General features: G+C 36.8%; 1 protein-coding gene across 3 annotated transcripts in view; it reads left to right on the forward strand.

Moving 5' to 3' along the window:
* The window catches only part of CWF19L2 (CWF19 like cell cycle control factor 2), a 154806-nt gene that overhangs the window by 111894 nt on the left and 23667 nt on the right, over positions 1-19245 (forward strand). For all 3 annotated transcript variants that reach the window (XM_043481561.1, XM_043481564.1, XM_043481562.1), the window contains exons 14-15: positions 8873-8989; positions 15156-15311. In XM_043481561.1, coding sequence (XP_043337496.1) covers positions 8873-8989; positions 15156-15311 — 273 coding nt within the window. The remainder of the gene's footprint in view (positions 1-8872; positions 8990-15155; positions 15312-19245) is intronic.

Raw genomic sequence — 19245 nt, forward strand, 5'->3', positions numbered from 1 at the left:
TTGTTTGCTGTTTTTGATATTGGTTATGTGAGTTCTTTGTGTATTTTAGGTGTTAACCCCTTATCTATTATTTGCAAATATTTTCTCCTATTCATTAGGCTGACTTTTAATTTGGTGATGATTTCACTATATAAAAACTTTTTAATTTGATGTAATCCCATATATTTATTTCTGCTTCTGTTTCCCTTACCTGCAGAGACATTTCTAAAAACATATTGCTAAGACTGATGTCAAGTGTTTTCTCTAGAAGTTTTATGGTTTCAGGTCTTGCATTTAAATCTTTAATCCATTTTGAGTTTTTTTTTTTTTAATATGGCATGAGAAAGTAGTCTAGATTGTTTCTTTTGCATGTCTAGTTTTCCGAGCACCATTTGTTGAAGAGACTGACTTTCCCCTTCGTATGCTCTTGCTTTTTTGGTTGTAGATTAATTGGCCAAGCATGAGTTTATTTCTGGGCTCTCTGTTCTGTTTTTTTGATCTGTCTGTCCATTTTTGTAGCACGACCATTCTGTTTTGATTTCTGTAGCTTTGTAGTGTAATTTGAAATCAGAGAGTGTGATACCTCCAACTTTATCTTCTTCTTCAAGCTTGTATTGGCTGTTCAGAGTCTTTTGTGTTTTTATACAAAGTTTAGAATTATCTGTTATAGTTCTGTGAAAGATGCCATTGGTATTTTGATAGGGATTGCATCTAATCTCCAGAAGGTTTGGATAGTTTGATCATTTTTAATATTAATTCTTCCAGGCTATGAACACAGATTTTTTTCCATTTATTTTTGTCCTGTTCATTTTTTTTTTTTTTCCAATCACTATCTTATCATTTTCAGAGTACAATTTGTTTATCTCCTTGGTAAGATTTATGCATAGGTATTTTGTTCTTTTCAGTAGAACTGTAAATAAGACTTTTAATTTTTCTTTCTTATAATTGTTACTAGTGTATAAAATGCCACAGATTTCTGTATATTAGTTTTGTATCTCACAATTTTACTGAATTCATTAATTAGTTCTTTTAGCATCTTGGTAGCATCTTGAGGGTTTTCTATGTACAGAATCATGTCATCTGCAAACCGTGAGGTTTACTTCTTCCTTTCCAGTTTAGATTTGCTTTATTTCTTTTACTTGTCTGATTGCTGTCTGATTGCTGTGGCAAAATACAAGTAGCAAGAGTGAGGGCTTCTTTTTCTTTTTATTTGTTTTTTATTGAAATATAAAAATACCAATATAAAATATAAAAAAGCAATATAAAAATTGGTTTACAATGTCATATTCATTTCAGGTTTTTAAGGTAGTGCTTCAGTATTTCTGTAGATTATACTCCATTTAAGATGGTTACAAAATGATGGTGATATGTCCCTGTGCTGTACAGTGTAGCTTTGTTACCTATTTTATACCTAGAAGTTTGTACCTCTTAAGCCCCTACCCCTATCTTGTCTCACCCACTCCTCTCTCCACTGGTAATCACTAGTTTGTTTTCTGTATCTGTTTCATTTTATTCATTTGTTTATTTTTTTAGATTCCACATATAATGGAATTCCACATATACAATATTTATCTTTCTTTGTCTAACTTAAGTCACTACTGAAACACTACATTACAAACCTGAAATGAATATAACATTGTAAACCAACTATATTTCAATTAAAAAAAAAAAAAAGCATTATATCTCCTAGGTCCATCTATGTTGTTGCAGTTGACAGAGTTCATTCTTTATTATGGCTGAGTAATATTACATTGTGTGTGTGTGTGTGTGTGTGTGTAGTACATCTTCTTTATCTTTTTATCTGTTGTTGGACACTTAAGCTGCTTCCACATCTTGGCTATAGTAACACTATGGTAAGTAACACTATGAGCATTGGATTGATGTGTCTTTTCAATTTATTGTTTTCATTTTCCTTGGATATATACTTGGAGTGGAATTGCTGGATCATATGATAATTCTGTATTTAGTTTTTTGAGGAACCTGTATACTGTTTTCTGTAGTGACTTCCAATTTACATTCCCAACAACAGTATATGGCATTTCCTTTTCTCCACATCCCTGCCAACATTTGTTATTTTTAGACTTTTGGATAATAACCATTCTCACATGTGTGAGGTGATATCTTTATGGTTTTGATTTGCATCACTCTGATGACTAGAAATGTTGATTAACTTTTCATGTGACTGTTGGCCACCTATATATCTTCTTTGGAAAAGTGCCAATTCTCGTCTTCTGTTCATTTTTTAATTGGATTGTTTTATTGATATTGAATTTTATGAGCTGTTGACATATTTTGGATAGTAACCCCTTATTTGTCATTAGCATTGCAAATATTTTCTCCCATTCAGTAGGTTGTCTGTTCATTTTTGCTGTGCAAAAACTTTTAAGTTTAATTAGGTCCTGTTTATTTTTGCTTTTGTTTCTTTTGTCGTAGGAGTCCGATCCAAAAATGTACCACATGATTTTTGTCAGGGTTCTGCCTATAATATTCTATGGCTTTAGGTCTTCCATTTATGTCCTTAACCCATAATGAGTTCATTTTTTCATATGGTGCAGGAAAGTGTTCTAATTTCATTTTTTGCATATAGATGTTCAGTTTTCCCAGCACCCCTCGGGACAGGCGGAGGAGACCGTCTTTCCTCCACCATGTATTCTTGCCTCCTCTGTCGTAGGTTACCTGGCCGCAGGTTCACGGCTTATTTCTGGGCTCTCTATTCTGCTTCTGTCCATCCGTGTCCGTTTTGTGCCAGGACCACACTGCTGCTGTGACTTTACTGTAGCTTTGCAGTATCAGCTGAACTGAGGGAGCATGGCTCCTGTGGTTTTGTTCTTTCTTCTCAAAATGGCTCTGGTTATTCTGGGTCTTTTGTGTTTCTATACATAAATTTTAAGATTATTTGTTCTAATTCTTTGAAAAATATGATTATTTTGATATGAATTGCATTAAACTTTTAGATTGCTTTGGGTAATTTGGACATTTTAGCCATGTTACTTCTACAAATTCATGAACACAGGATCTCTCTCCATTTCTTTGTATCATTGCTCCCCTTCATTAGTGTCCTATAGTTTTCAGACTTCAGGTCTTTCACATGATTAGTTGAAGTTTATTTCTAGGTATTGTCTTCTTTTTGACGCAGCTTTATATGGGATTATTTTATTGCTTTATTTTCTGATTATTCATTATCAGTGTATAGAAAAACAGCTTTCTATATATTAATCTTTTATCTTGCATCTTGACTGAATTCATTTATTTGTTATAGTAGATTTTTTTATATCATCTTTAGAATTTGTTATGTATAGTGTCATGTCACGCAAACAGTTTTACTTCTTCCTTTCCAATTGTATCCTTTTTTTTTTCCTTCTCTGATTGCTGTGACTAAAGACAGGTGGTAAAAGTGGACATTCTTTTTATTCCTGGTCTTAGAGAAAATACTTTCAGCTCTTTACTATTGAGTATAATGTTGGCTGTGAGTTTGTCATATATGGCTATGTTATATTGGTATATGTTCTCTGCATGCCCACTTTGGTGACTCTTTTTTATAAATGGATTTTCATTTTGTATGGAATACCTTCTTCAATTTCCTCACTTAATGTGTGTGTAACTTTAGATCTGAAATAAATCTCTGCTAGGCAGCATTTATATCATTATTGTTTTTATACCCAGTTAGGTGCTCTGTTTCTTTATTGCTGTTTTGTTCATTGTTTTCAGATTGTTTTTATAGTTATTTTTTGTTCCTTTCTTCTCCATTTGTTCTCTTTCCTTATGATTTCATAACTGTCTTTAGTGTTTAGTGTGATATCCACTGGATCATAGAAGAAGCAAGGGAATTCCAAAAAAAAATCTGCTTCCTTGACTACGCTAAAGCCTTTGACTCTGTGGATCATAACAAACTGTGGGAAATTGTAAAAGAGATAGAAATACCAGACCACCTTACATGCCTCCTGGAAACCTGTGTGCAGGTCAAGTAGCAACAGTTCAAACCAGACATGGAACAACGGACTGGTTAAAAATTGGGAAAGGCATACGTGAAGGCTGTATATTGTCACCCAGCTTATTTAACTTTTATGTAGAGTACATCATGCCAAGTGCTGGGCTGGATGAGGCACAGGCTGGAATCAAGATTGCCAGGAGAAATATCAACAACCTCAGATATGCAGATGATACCACTCTAATGGCAGAAAGTGAAGAGGAACTAAAGAGCATCTTATTTATTTATTATTTTACTTTACAACATAGTATCGGTTTTGCCATATATTGACTTGAATCTGCCATGGGTGTACATGTGCTCCCCATCCTGAACCCCCCTCCCACCTCCCTTCCCATCCCATCCCTAAAGAGCATCTTGAAGGTCAAAGAGGAGAATAAAAAAGCTGGCTTAAAACTCAGCATTCAAAAAGAAGATCATGGCATCCAATCCCATCACTTCATGGCAAATAGATGGGGAAACAATGGAAACAGTGACAGATCTCATTTTCTTGGGCTCCAAAATCACTGCAGACAGTGACTGCAGCCACTAGATTAAGAGACTTGCTTCTTGGAAGAAAAGCTATGACAAACCTAGACAGCATATTAAAAAGTAGAGACATCACTTTGCCAACAAAGGTCCATATAGTCAAAATATAGTTTTTCCAGTAGTCATGTACGGATGTGAGAGTTAGACCATGAAGAAGACTCCTGGCCGAAGATTGATGTTTTCGAGCTGTGGTGCTAAAGAAGACTGGAGAGTCCCTTGGACTGAAAGGAGATCAAACCAGTCAATTCTAAAGGAAATCAACCCTGAATATTTGTTGGAAGGACTGATGCTGAAGCTGAAGCTCCAGTACTTTGGCCACCTGATACAAAGTACCAGCTCATTGGAAAAGACCCTGATGCTGGGAAGGACTGAGGGCAAGAGAAGGGGATGACAGAGGATGAGATGGTTGGATGGCATCACTGACTCAGTGGACAAACTCAGGAGGTAATGGACAGGAAAGCCTGGTGTGCTGTAGTCCATGGGGTCACACAGAGTTGGACACGACTTAGCAACTGAACAGCATAAGTGTTACATTTGGACTCTTTTTTCTTTTTTGTGTATATATATGTATATTAAAGTTTCATGTGTAACAAAACAAAATTTTATAGTGACAAAACAAAAATATTAAAGTTTATTTTTTTCTTACCCTTATGTTCATATGTAGCATCATTTATATTTACATATATATACTAATTGGCTTCCCAAGTGGTACAGTGGTGAAGAATCCACCTGCCAATGCAGAAGACGTGGATTGTATCCCTGGGTCAGGAAGATCCCGTGGAGTAGGAAATGGCAACCCACTCCAGTATTCTTGCCTGGAGAATCCCATGGACAGAGGAGCCTGGTGGGCTACAGTCCATGGAATTGCAAAGAGTCGGACATGACTGAGCACTTACTCCACACACATATGTAAGTATAAAATCATTATTTTAAATTCATGATCCATTAAGTTTATACTCATTCTAACCACAATACATTTTAATGCCCTCACCCCCATGTTTAATGTTTTTGTTGTCATATTTTACATCTTTCTGTTTTGTGTATTCCTTAACTACTTACTGTGGATATGGATAATTTTATTACTTTCATCTCTTAACCTTCCTGCTAGCTTTGACCTTTAATATATATTTTCCTTTGCCAATGAGATTTTTCCTTTCATAATTTTCTTTCTTCTATCATGGCCTTTTCTTTTCTACTTCGTGAAAGTCACTCAGTCATGTCCAACTCTTTGCAACTCCATGGACTGTAGCCCACCAGGTTCCTCTGTCTATGGAATTTTCCAGGCAAGAATACTGGAGTGGGTTGCCATTCCCTTCTCCAGGGGATCTTCCCAACCCAGGGATCAAACTGGGTCTCCTGCATTGTAGGCAGATTGTTTACCGTCTGAGCCACCAGGGAAGCCCCTGAGTCCTTTCATTATTTCTTATAAAGCCTCTTCAGTAGTACTGAACTCTTTTTGCTTTTGCTTGTCTGTAAAACACTTTTACTGTCCTTCAAACCTGCATGATAACCTTGCCAAGTATTGTGGCGGTAGGTTTTTTCTTTTCATCACTTGAAAGATATCATGCAGTTCCTTTCTGCCCTGCAGTTTCTATTGAAGTTAGCTGATGGCCTTATGGGAGTTACATTATATGTAACTAGTTGTTTTTCTCTTGCTGCTGCTAAGATTCTTTCTTCATTTTTATATTTTGCCATTTTAATTATAATCTTTCTTTGTGCAGACATGTCACATTCCTCTTGTTTGGAAATTTCTGTGCTTCTATAACTGGATATCTGTTTCCTTCTTAAGGTTAGGGAAGTTTTGAGCCATAATTTCATTGACTAGATTCATTGACTAGATTTTCTATCCCTGTTCTTTCTCTTCTTCTGGAACACCTATAATGTGAATATTAGTATGCTTGATGTTGTCTCAGAGGTCTCTCGTAAACTAGTCTCACTGTTAAAATCCTTTTTTGTTGTTGTTGTTCCTCAGCTTGAGTGATGTACATTACTGTCTTCTAGCTCTCTGATCAGTTCCTCTGTATCATGTAACGTACTGTTGATTCCTTCTAGTATATACTTTCATTTTAGTTCTTGAACTTTTAGTACTCTTTGGTTCTTCTTTATATTTTCTCTTTGAAATTGTCACTGTGTTCATCCCTTCTTTTCTGAAGTTTCACTAGCATATTTATAATCATCATCTTGAACTATTGGATCAATTGCTTATCTTTGTTTAGTGGTTCCCCCCACCCCAAGGTTATGTTTTTCTTAAATAGCGAAGCCACTCTTTTCATGTATTTATTTTTGGCTGTACTCGATCTTCTTTGTGCATGGGCTCTCTCCAGTTGCGGTGAGCAGGCAGTATTCTCTGGTTGCAGTGTGCAGGCTTCTTACTGCAGCGGCTTCTCCTGTTGCAGAGCACAGGCTCTGCGGTGTGCAGCCTCCAGAGCGTGGACTCGCTAGTTGTGGCACACAGGCTTAGTTGTCCTGCACCATCTGGATTCCTCCTGGACCAGGGAATCTAACCTGAATCCCCTGCATTGACAGGCAGATTCTTAACCACTTGACTACCAGGGAAGTCCCTGATGTGATGTCTTCTTCCTTCACTTGGAGCATTTCTTTCATCACCTGTTTTACCCAAATTTCAGTTTTATTTCTCTTTATTAGGTGGACCAGTTACTTCTTCCCATCTTTAGAAGTAACCTCTTGGTATGGCTGCAGGCCTACTGGAGTGCATGGTAGGCTTTCCTCATGGTTAGCTGTGTCACCCTGTAGGGCCTAGGGCTGCTGCTGTCTTGCTGATTTGGGGTGGCGTAGGCTTCCCAAGAGGTTCACACGTGCCAGGCAGGGGTTGGGGCGGGTGCTAGCTTGCTGCAGGGCAGGCCTGGTCCTTGGCACTAATGAGCTAGAGGGAAGGTTTGAGATACTGGTTACCCATGCTGGTAAATGAGGTAGAACGAGCTGCCTTGAATGGCTGCCGCCAGCTTCTCTGTCCCCAAGGATAGTCCCAATTACTTCTTGCCTCTCTCAGAGGCACTCGAAGGTTGGCAAGTGGGAGGGATCTGAACTAGGCTACTTTGAAACTACTGGCTCTGTGCTACAACTCAGAGAGTGTGAGATTTTGCATGCAGCTTTTAAGAATGGAGTCCCTATTTCCTATTGCCTGTGGGATCTCTCTCATATGCAAGCCTTGAAGGCTTTCAAAGCCAGACATTCTGGGAGCTCATCTTCATGGTGCAAGCCCCCTGCCTGGGAGCCCAGTGTGGAATTCAAATTCCTTGCTCCTTGTGGAGGACCTCTATGACTATCATAGTCCTCTTGTTTGTGGGTTGCTGACTGGGGATGTATGTCCTAACGATAGTGTATCTTCACCCGTTACTTATCTTGTTGTGGCTTCTTCTTTATGTATTTAGTTGCAGAATATCATTTCTGCTAGTATTCAGGTGGTTCATATAGATAGTTGCTCTGTAATTAGTTGTAGTTTTGTTGTGGCTGTAGGAGGAAGTGAATACAGGGCCTTCCTACTCTACCATCTTAGTCGCCTCTCCAATGCTTATTCCTGATATTGCTTTTAATTGTGAATATTGTTGTGATTTAACTGTAAATTTAAGTATGTATAGCCATATTCATATACACTCCTAGTTCTTCACTCAAATACCAAAGAATTTAAAATTTGCATTATTTTAAAGCAACTAATCAGTTAATAGATAAATGTTATTCATTAATTCTCTTATATAAAGTTTTTCTAGCTAAAACCGAACCAAAAAGTTATAGAAAATAAGATCAAGCCACTTTGAAGAATACCTTTTGCTGTCTACATGTCTACATGTCTAAAGGTCCTTATGAATACCTTTTGCTGTCTACATGTATAGTAATTGACCTTTTTGACCTTTTTTCAAATAATACAGTTTGTGTAAAATGGAGAAATAGTGCCAGCTTCTAGGTAATACATGTATATAAATAAATAGAAGTTAACCAGTGCTGTAAAGCCATGTAGAAGTTATGTCTCTTTTTTTAGCTAATGATTAATAGGCATCAGTTTAACTTCCATATCATTACCAGATCTTGTATTTTTTTTTGCAAAATTTGTGTTGTTTCAAGGGCTCTGAAGACATGTAGCTTTCTCAGATGAAGGATAAAATGTTTATCATTTTCCCCTTTGGTAAGTTTCATCTTTGAGGTATCTTAGTCAAAATTGAGACTTCTGCAATAAATTTCTGGTTTATTAAAAGGCATCTTCATGGCTTTTAAAATTTTAACTTGTGAATATCTTCAAAATATTAAAGTATAGTATGATATATTTTATTACATGTTAGCCATATTGACCTACGAGGGGCTCATCTTTCAGAACTGAGAATGAATAGCAATAGCATTTCACCTTTGCATCTTTTTTCCCCATAGGTTTATTTATGTTTACCCAATGTACGATCTCTTACTGAAGGACACTGCTTGATAGTCCCTTTGCAGCACCATAGGGCAGCTACCTTATTGGATGAAGACATCTGGGAGGAAATTCAGGTCAGCATGATAATGCTCATGATCTCTGTTATGATCCAGAGCAGTTTTTACACACCATTGTGACAAATTCTAACAAGTTTTATACCTTTATTCAAAGATTTTACACTCTAAATTTAACACATATACATTTCCATAGTTGTGTATACCTGTGGGTCATGATGTTATCACCACTCACTAACTTTTTACTTTATTGAAAGCTTTAAACAAATACTTCTAATGAGATATGATTGTCATATAATGTATTCATTTCAGGTATACAACTGATTTTTTGCCTACTAAATGAACTGTGACCAACTAATTATATTTATTTAAAATAAAAATCAGTGTAAGATTTCTAATAATTGCTTTTGTGAAACATGAAATAATCATTCTTGCCAAGGTAAGCTAATAAATTACAGCCAAAAAGAAGGATGTTTTCAGATAATAAAAGGTGATTTTTGGAAGATAGTGATTTATGCTTAGTGACTGTCATATTTTCCCATAATGGCATTGACATTTTCTGCTACTGTGATATTGTCATGATTTTGTTAACAGGCTAAATTTCCACACGTTTCCCTTATAGCCTGGCTGACATTTGTATTCAGGGATTTTGTTTGTGTGTGGTTGGGGGAGTGGGGGGGAGGTGGTTGGTGAATCGTCAAGAAATTGAAAGGCACAATATGGGTGAAATTGCTGCTAAATGATTTCAAGACCTTATACTCACCAAAACAGGAAGAGAGAAAAAAAGCACTTGTTTTTCCAATGGTTGACAAGTGAATAGGGGTTATAAGAACCCCTAATTAGAAACCATGAAAATTTTAAGACTTCGTAAGAGACTAATCATGGGTCTCTTTAGAAGACAGGTCATGACAGAGAGTTCTGACAAAAGGTGAACCACTGGAGAAGAGAATGGCAAACCACTTCAGCATTCTTGCCTTGAGAACCCCATGAACAGTATGAAAAGGCAGAAAGATATGACACTAAAAGATGAACTTCCCATGTCAGTAGGTGCCCAGTATGCTGCTGGAGAAGAGTGGAGAAATAACTCCTTAAGGAATGAAGAGGCTGAGCCAAAACGGAAACAGCACCCAGTTGTGGATATCTCTTGTGGTGAAAGTAAACTCTGATGCTGTAAAGAATGATATTGCATAGGAACCTGGAATGTTAGGTCCATGAATCAAGGTAAATCAGTGGTGGTCACACAGGAGATGGCCAGAGTGAACATTGACATTTTAGCAATCAGTGAACTAAAATTGTCTGTAATGGGTGAATTTAATTCAGATGCCCATTATATCTACTCCTGTGGGCAAGAATCCCTTAGAAGAAATGGAGTAGCCCTCACAGTAAACAAGAGAGTCCAAAATGCAGTACTTGGGTGCAGTCTCAAAAATGACAGAATAATCTCTGTTCGTTTCCAAGGCAAACCATTCAATATCACAGTAATCCAAGTCTATGGCCCGACCAGTAATGCTGAAGAAGCTGAAGTTGAATGGTTCTATAAAGACCTACAAGACCTCCTAGAATTTACACCACAAAAAGATGTCCTTTTCATCATAGGGGACTGGAATGCAAAAATAGGAGGTCAGGAGATACCTGGAGTAACAGACAAGTTTGGCCTTAGAGTAGAAATGGAAGCAGAGCAAAGGCTTACAGAGTTTTGCCAGGAGAATGCATTAGTCATAGCGTACACCCTCTTCCATCAACGCAAGAGACCTTTCTACACATGGAGATCATCAGATGGTCAATAGCAAAATCAGATTGATTATATTCTTTTCAGTCAAAGATGAACAACCTCTATATAGTCATCAAAAACAAGATCAGGAGCTGACCGTGACTCAGACCATGAACTTGTTATTGCAAAATTCAGACTTAAATTGAAGAAAGCAGGGAAAACCATTAGGCCATTCAGATATGACCTAAATCAAATCGGTTACCTTTATTCAGTGGAAGTGATAAGTAGATTCAAGAAATAGATCTGATAGACAGAGTGTCTTAAAAATTATGGACAGAGGTTTGTAACATTGGACAAGAGATGGTGATCAAGACCTTTCCCAAGAAAAAGAAATGCAAAAAGCAAAATGATTGTCTGAGGAGGCCTTACAAATAGCTGAGAAAAGAAGAGAAGCAAAAGGTAAAGGCAAAAAGGAAAGATAGACCCATATGAATGCAGAGTTCCAAAGAATAGCAAAGAGAGATAAGAAAGCCTTCCTTAGTGATCCCAGCAAAGAAACAGAGGAAAACAATAGAATGGGAAAGACTAGAGATCTCTTCAAGAAAATTCAAGATACCAAGGGAACAGTTCATGCACAGATGGGCACAATAAAGGACAGAAATGGTATGGAACTAACAGAAGCAGAAGATATTTAAAAGTTGAAAGAATACACAGAAGAACTATACAAAAAAGATCTTCGTGATCCAGATAACCACAATGGTATGATCACTCAACTAGAGCCAGGTGTCTTGGAGTGTGAAGTCAAGTGGGCCTTAGGAATCATCACTACGAAAGAAGCTAGTGGAGGTGATGGAACTCCAGCTGAGCTATTTCAGATCCTAAAAGATGATGTGTTAAAGTGCTGCACTCAGTATGCCAGCAAATATGGAAAACTCAGCAGTGGCCACAGGACTGGAAATGGTGTTTTTATTCAAGCCCCAAAGAAGGGCAGTGCAAAAGGATGTTCAAACTACTGCACAATTGCATTCATTTCACATACTAGCAAAGTAATGCTCAAAATTCTCCAAGCCAGGCTTCCACAGTACATGAATTGAGAACTCCCAGATGTTGAAGCTGGATTTAGAAAAGGCAGAGGAACCAGAGATCAAATTGACAACATCCATTGGATTATAGGAAAAGCAAGAGAATTTCAGAAAAACATCTACTTTTACTTCAGAGACTATGCTAAAACTTTTGACTGTGTGGATCACAACAAACTTTGGAAAATTCTTAAGGAGATGGGAATACCAGGCCATCTTACCTGCCTTCTGTGAAACATGTATGCAGGTCAAGAAGCAACAGTTGGAACCTGACATGGAAAAACAGACTGGCTCAATTTGGGGACAGGAGTATGTCAAGGCTGTATATTGTCATCCTGCTTATTTAATATATATGCATAGTACATCATGAGAACTGCCAGGCTGGATGAAGCACAAGATGGAATCAAGACTGCTGGGAGAAATATCAATAACTTCAGATATTCAGATGACACCACTTTTATGGCATAAAGCGAAGGGGAACTAAAGAGCCTCTTAATGAAAGTGAAAGAGAAGAGTGAAAAAGCTGCCTTAAAACTCAACATTCAGAAAACTAAGATCATGGCATCTGGTCCCATCACTTCGTGGCAAATAGATGGGGAAACAATGGGAACAGTGACAGACTTTATTTTCTTGGGCTCCAAAATCACTGCAGATGGTGACTGCAGCCATGAAATTAAAATGCTCCTTGGAAGAAAAGCTAAGACCCACCTAGACAGCATATTAAAAAGCAGAGACATTACTTTGCTGACAAAATAATAGTCAAAGTCCATATAATCAAAGGTATGGTTTTTCCAGTAGTCATGTATGGATATGAGAGTTGGACCATAAAGAAAGCTAAGCACCGAAGAATTGATGCTTTTGAACTGAGGTGTTGGAGAAGACTCTTGAGAGTCCCTTGGACTGCACGGAGATCCAACCAGTCCATCCTAAAGAAAATCAATCCAGAATATTCATTGGAAGGACTAGTGCTAAAGCTGAAACTCCAATACTTTGGCCACCTGATGTAAAGAACTGACTCATTGGGAAGACCCCCGATGCTGGGAAAGATTGAAGGCAGGAGGAGAAGGGGATGACAGAGAATGAGATGATCGGATGGCCTCACTGACTCGATGGACGAGCAAGTTGCAGGATCTGGTGATGGACAGGGAATCCTGGCATGCTGCGGTCCATGGGGTCAGAAAGAGTCAAACTCGACTGTGTAAATGAACTGAACTAAACTGAACCTGAAATTATACCATTAAACTCATATTTTTTAAGTCTTTTTTTATATATACACATATTTGTATATATATAGGAGAAGTACTTAAAAGTGTGTGTGTGTCCTCCTTGAGGCTATAGGTGTGATGTTTATACATTTTATAATATTGAACTATTTTTGCATCACTACTGATTTAGTGATTTTAAGGTTTCGTTTATAATCATGACATCTTAAGTCTGTTTTATTTGCTGTTGTCCAGATCTAACAGTTAAACCAGAAGAGACTTATGAAAAAATCTGAAGTAAAGAATTTATTAGATAATCTTTAGAGTATCTAAATTTTTATTGTTGTTGCTGTTGTATTTAATCTACTTTTTCATTTTTTAAAAAAAGTGGTTTTCAGGTATATAGTTCCATTCTAGTAATTATTTTCCGCTTTCTAATGTTATAAAATTTTCACCACAGAACTATGTGATTACTCAATAAATAACAATTAATTGAAAATATGCATAATAAATAAAAATTCACAAGTGTGCTAAGTTAACAAAGAAAGACAATCTTTAAAACTATATTATAAAGCCAAACATACTTTCCATTTGGCTGTTTTTTGTTTTGTACATGTATTATTAGACATGTGAAGATAACTATCTGGGATATAATTGAGTGGGAAAAGAGAGTTATCTGTTGTCACTTTCTGATTTGTCTGAAACAGCTTGAGTTATATCACTGGTGTCTTCTTCACTGTTGTTGCAAACAGCACCTAATTCCCAATACGTTGAGACAGCTAAAGTTAATTTCTTACATCATCATCCATTGTGGAAGATTGCCTTCAAGAAGTAATGCAGGCATTCAGATTTCTTCCATGATAAGCTTCTCCTGTGGTGGAATTCTTCTCTTTCACACCCTTGGTTTGAAGAAAATAGACGTGAGAAGACACTACCTTTTGATAACTCTTTTAACACATATCATTTCCATATACATTACCCAGAACTAAACATGGCCCCACTTAAGTCCCAGAGATACGGGGAAGTTTAGTCTTCTTGTTTGCTCAAGAAGAAAAAAATGATACAATTTAGTGAACACAGCCTTTAAGGGGAAGCATTTTTATATACAGATAACAGATTGGAGGCATGGAAGGTATAAAATTGAAATGATCGATACTATCATGTAGATATTTATACCTATGTTTTATTATTATTTTTATCATAATTTAACTATATTGTCTGTACATTATCTCCATTTATGTGATTTTAGAAAGTATAATACCAAAGTCAGACAATTTTTAAAGGGGGAGCCAATTGTCTATAATCATCTATAATGATTTCGCTAACAGTCACCTACTATGAGACCATAGGTATTAGCTAAGACTTCAGCAGCAGATTATCTGAAGTGAAGAGACTATGCTGAACTTACACTTAGCTGTGGTTAGAAATGAATAGTGAATCCTCTATCTGTTGCTTATTACGTAGCATTTTAGTTCATGTCAAATTACCATTATTTGATTGTTTTTTTCCCTTCTTGCTCTTGTTTTATAAAAGGAGTGGAAAATAGAATAGTGAGGAGGGATCAGTATTAAATAGTCAGAGGAGACCTCATGGGAATCTAGAACTCCCACCTTCTACCCAGCAGTAATTTGTATCCTTTCCCTGTTTTGGGTGTCAAGAGAGGCTTGAATGGCAAACCTGAACTGCTGTCTCCACGTGGCAGAAATTAGGCAGGGTCTTAACATAACCTGGTTGAATCTCTAGGAAATTATGCTTAATGAAAATTTGCAAGTTAAGGATCAGCACACATATAAAGGGAACCAGCAAATGAAGTTACTTTGAGGTTAGAAAACAATTGGAAGTGAATTCTGCTTGTCTCACTGAATTTAAGGATGCCTACCTGCTCAGAGTACTTTTTTTTGGTTTTTGGATGTTTTTGTATGATTTTACTGTTAGTTCTATGTAATTTACCATGTAATTTTGATTTTATCACTTCCTTTTCTTAGTTTACTGAAACTGTTTGCTATATATACATAATACTGAGCAGAGTGAGTTTCAGGTAAAAAAAATGTTGCTTAACTATGTGAAATGTGGTAGATTTAGGAAGTAAAGTAACTATAAGATAACATTATAGAATTCCAACATTGTTTAACATTTCTTTTTTATTTTAAAAGAATTTGCTACACTTTTTATTGTTTTCATATTTTGAATCTCCTATCATTGCTTTATTTACCTAGCCATTTTGCTTTCTTCAGATGTTTAGAAAATCGTTGGTGAAAATGTTTGAAGATAAAGGATTGGACTGTATCTTTTTAGAAACGAATGTGAACATGAAGAAACAGTACCATATGGTTTATGAATGTATTCCTCTCCCAAAGGAAGTGGGTGATATGGCTCCCATCTATTTTAAGGTATTTATAATAGTCTTTACATACATATTTATTTTTTACTGTATTATGGTTTTATGAATACAGTTATCTTTATTCTGATACTTTTCTCTTATATACTTATCAATTTTATATCATTAAGAAATGATGTAAAGCACAAAAATTCTGCTGTTTAAATTTTCAAAGAAAGAAATTTGAAATTTTGACCTTTAAAAGCATGCTTATTTGTAAGTGTGAATATACTATCAAATAGTAGTTTATCATTTCTATGTTAATTTGTCAAATGAAAAATCAGAGTTTTACCTTGAAGTACTTTCAAGTCAAAATTATAGTCATAACTCTACAAAACTTACCATTGAAGTTCATCAGAACCAGAGATAGTTATATGCAAATAGTACAAATTACAATTGCTGAGATGTTACTGCTGTAAGTCTTAGTATTTAATATTTCATCATGCTATTTGTAAAAAGAAACCAAAATCTAACCTTGCCATGCATTTTTGAAAATTCTAATAAATGATTAGGGTTCTTAAACAATTAGGTTTCATTATAATATTCAAGCATGCATCTGTGTGTGCTCAGTCACTACGCTGTGTCTGTCTATTTTGTGACCCCATGGACTATAGCCTGCCAGGCTTCTCTGTCAATGGGATTTCCCAGGAGTGTGTTGCCATTTCCTTCTCCAGGGCTTTTCCTGACCCAGAGATTGAATCCAGGTCTCCTGCTTGGCCAGACTGTTTCTTTACCATGGAGCCACTAGGAAAGCCCATAATGTTCAGGCAGGTTTAACTAAATAGCCTGTGTTTAATACTGACCTGGGTGCAGTATATTTATAGACTAATATAAATTTGTAAATGTAGAACCGTATATGGAATTGTAACATCTACATTTAGAAAAGATAATGTTTTGTTGAGGTGATATAGAAACTTGCAAAGTTTAGACAGTGTAGGGTGGTAAAGTTTAATTAATGTGGACTGCAAATCCCAGTAAAAAGGATTATTTTTAAAAAAGAATTATAAAATCTATTAAGGTTGATGAGGTGGTGAAAATCTACTTTTCCTTGTAGAAATTTTGAAAAACTTGCTGGCATATTGAGTACAGCACTTTCACAGAATCATCTTTTAGGATTTGAAATAGCTCAACTGGAATTCCATTGCTTCCCCTAGCTTTGTTCATATTAATGCTTCCTAAGGCCCATTTGACTTCACATTCCAGGATGTCTGGCTCTAGGTCAGTGATCACACCATCATGATTATCTCGGTCGTGAAGATCCTTTTTTTTTTTTTTTTTTATTCAGGAAGAAAATTGATGAGTGATTTTATAATTTTTGGCTGGCATTTTTGTCCTTAAACACTTTCCATTAAAGATGTATAATCATAACATGGAGTACAAAGTTTCTTCAAAGATTTACTTTTGTGTGGTCAAGTTGCCAATTTGATATTAAGTTGATTTCAATTTCAGAATCTTCTATTTTTTTACTTTTGAATATGTAAATCACTCATTTGTTCAACGTTCAAAAATTCATAAAAAGGTAAAATCAAAGAAACCTTGCTTCCACCCCATCTCCACAAATAACATTCTTGGAGAACCTCTCTCCTAATGTGTTCTCTGATGTACATAAGCTCAAGTTTTCTCCCATGAATTCACAAAGGTATGACACATTATGACTCTACACTGGAGGATTTTTCACATCTGCTGCCATTCAGGATATCTCTTGTGTGTGAATCACTTCATATTTAGAGTTTACTTCTTGCAGAAGGATTTCCCATGTATGTTATATTCATAAGGCTTCTCCCCTGTGGTGTTTGCTGGTGTACTCTGAGGGTTGACTTCATACAGAAGGACTTCCCGCATCTCTTATATTCATAGGGCTTCTCCCCTTTGTGGATTCTCTGATGATTAATGAGGTCTGACTTCACATAAAACCTTTGCCCACATTCATTACATTTGAAGGGGTTCTTCCCTATGTGAGTTCTCTGATGCACAGTGAGGTATGACTTCATGCAGAAAGGTTTCTCACATTCACTACATTTATAAGCCTTCTCTTCTGTGTGAGTCCTCTAATACATGGTTAGGGCTGACTTAAAACAGAAAAATTTCACACATTTACTACACCCATGGGGTTTCTCTACAGTGTGCTCTGATGTTCAATGAGATGTGATTTCTGGAGGAAATTTTTCCCACATTGTTTACATTGATAAGGTTTCTTCCTGTGTGTGTTCACTGATGTTAAGTGTGGTGTGACTTCTGAAAGAAAGTTTTACTACATTCTTTACATTTTTAAGGTTTCTCCCATGTGTATTCTCTGGTGCTGAGGGTTGACTTCTCACATTTATTACATTTGAAGTATTTCTCTTCTGACTTGACTTCATAGAAAAGGCTTTCCCACATACTTTACACACATGGGATTTCTTTCCTGTGTGGTTTCTCTGATGAATATTAAGAAGCAACTTCACATAGAATGACTTCTTGCATTCATTGCATTTAAAGGATTTCTCCCCAATGTGAGTCCGCTGGTGTATAATGAGGGTTGACTTTATACAGAAGGCTTTCCCACATTCATTACATTTGTGTGGTTTCTCCTCTGTGTGTTTTCTGATGTTTTGTTAGGTTTGACTTTTTGTAGAAGGACTTCTCACATTCACTGCACCCATGGGGTCTCTCCCCAGTATGAGTTCCTTGATGGACAGTGAGAGTCAAATTCATAGAGAAGGATTTGCCACACTCGTTACATTCATATGGTTTCAACCGTGAGTGAATTTTATGTTTAATGAGATTAGACTTCACACAGAAGGTTTTTCCACATTCATTAGTCATAGGGTTACTTTGCTGTATGAGAGACTTGATGAATAATTAGGGCTGACTTAGAGCAGAAGGATGTCCCATATTCAGTACATTTATAGGGTTTCTTCTGTGGTTTCTTCTGTTCTCTGGTTTCTTCTTCACCTCTGGTGGAGGTGCAGTGCTGACTTACATCAAACAGAAGGATTTTCCACATTCATCACATTTGCAGGGCTTCTCCCCTGTGTGTGTTCTCTGGTGATCAGCAAATTGTGACCTCTGTGAGTAAGTTTTCCCATGTCATTGCATTTGAAAGGTTTCTCCCCTGTAAGTATCTTCTGAAGTTTAGTTAGATTTGATTTCACACAGAAAGATTTCCCACAATCCTTACATTCATGTTTTCTCCCCTGTGGGAATGCTCTGGTGATAGTTGAAGTTTGATTTTGTGTAGGATTTCCCACAATCCTTACACTGGTAGGGCTTCTCTCGTGTGAGTACTCTGGCTCAGCTTTAGGACTTGAGATCTGATGGAAGGATTTCTTGCACTCATCACATACATAGAGCTTCTTTTGCTGCTCGGTAATGGCTGACTTCCCGGGGGCTTTGTCACATTCACAGGTTTTCTTTCTTACATCAGTTCTTTGCTGGATGGTGTTTTGTGCTTTCTGGAAGGTTTTCCCACATTTATTATTGTCACATGGCTCCTCTTCTTGTGTGTGTTTTCTGATGTTCAGTGAGGTGGGACTCCTGGTAAAAAGATTTCTTGCGGTGACTACATTCAAATATTTTCTCTCTTTGAGTTTTATGAGGTTAAGATGGGACTTCTTGCTGAAATTATTCTCAAATTTCCAAGAAATTTGTGGGTTTTCTTTACATTAATTTCCTGATGTTGAAAGAGGGTTGATGTCTCACGTGCATTAACTTCAGAGTGATTCTCCCTTGTGCATTTCCTGCTGGATTTTGAGAGCTGACTTGTCACTAGTGTCTTGCCCCTTCCTGTTCCTCATAATCCTCGGTCCTCTCTTCTGTTTGAGGTTTCTGTGGTGGGATGGTGACTGTCTCACTGGAGGTGGCTGCTCTGCGTTCATGACCTTCCACAGGTGGTCCCCAAAGCTGAATCTTCTGTTGCCCGCAAGGGTCCTCGTTACGACTCAGGGGTCTCCCATCTTGGTTATGGT

Source organism: Cervus canadensis, chromosome 11 (assembly GCF_019320065.1).
Source record: "Cervus canadensis isolate Bull #8, Minnesota chromosome 11, ASM1932006v1, whole genome shotgun sequence".
Lineage (NCBI taxonomy): Eukaryota > Metazoa > Chordata > Mammalia > Artiodactyla > Cervidae > Cervus > Cervus canadensis.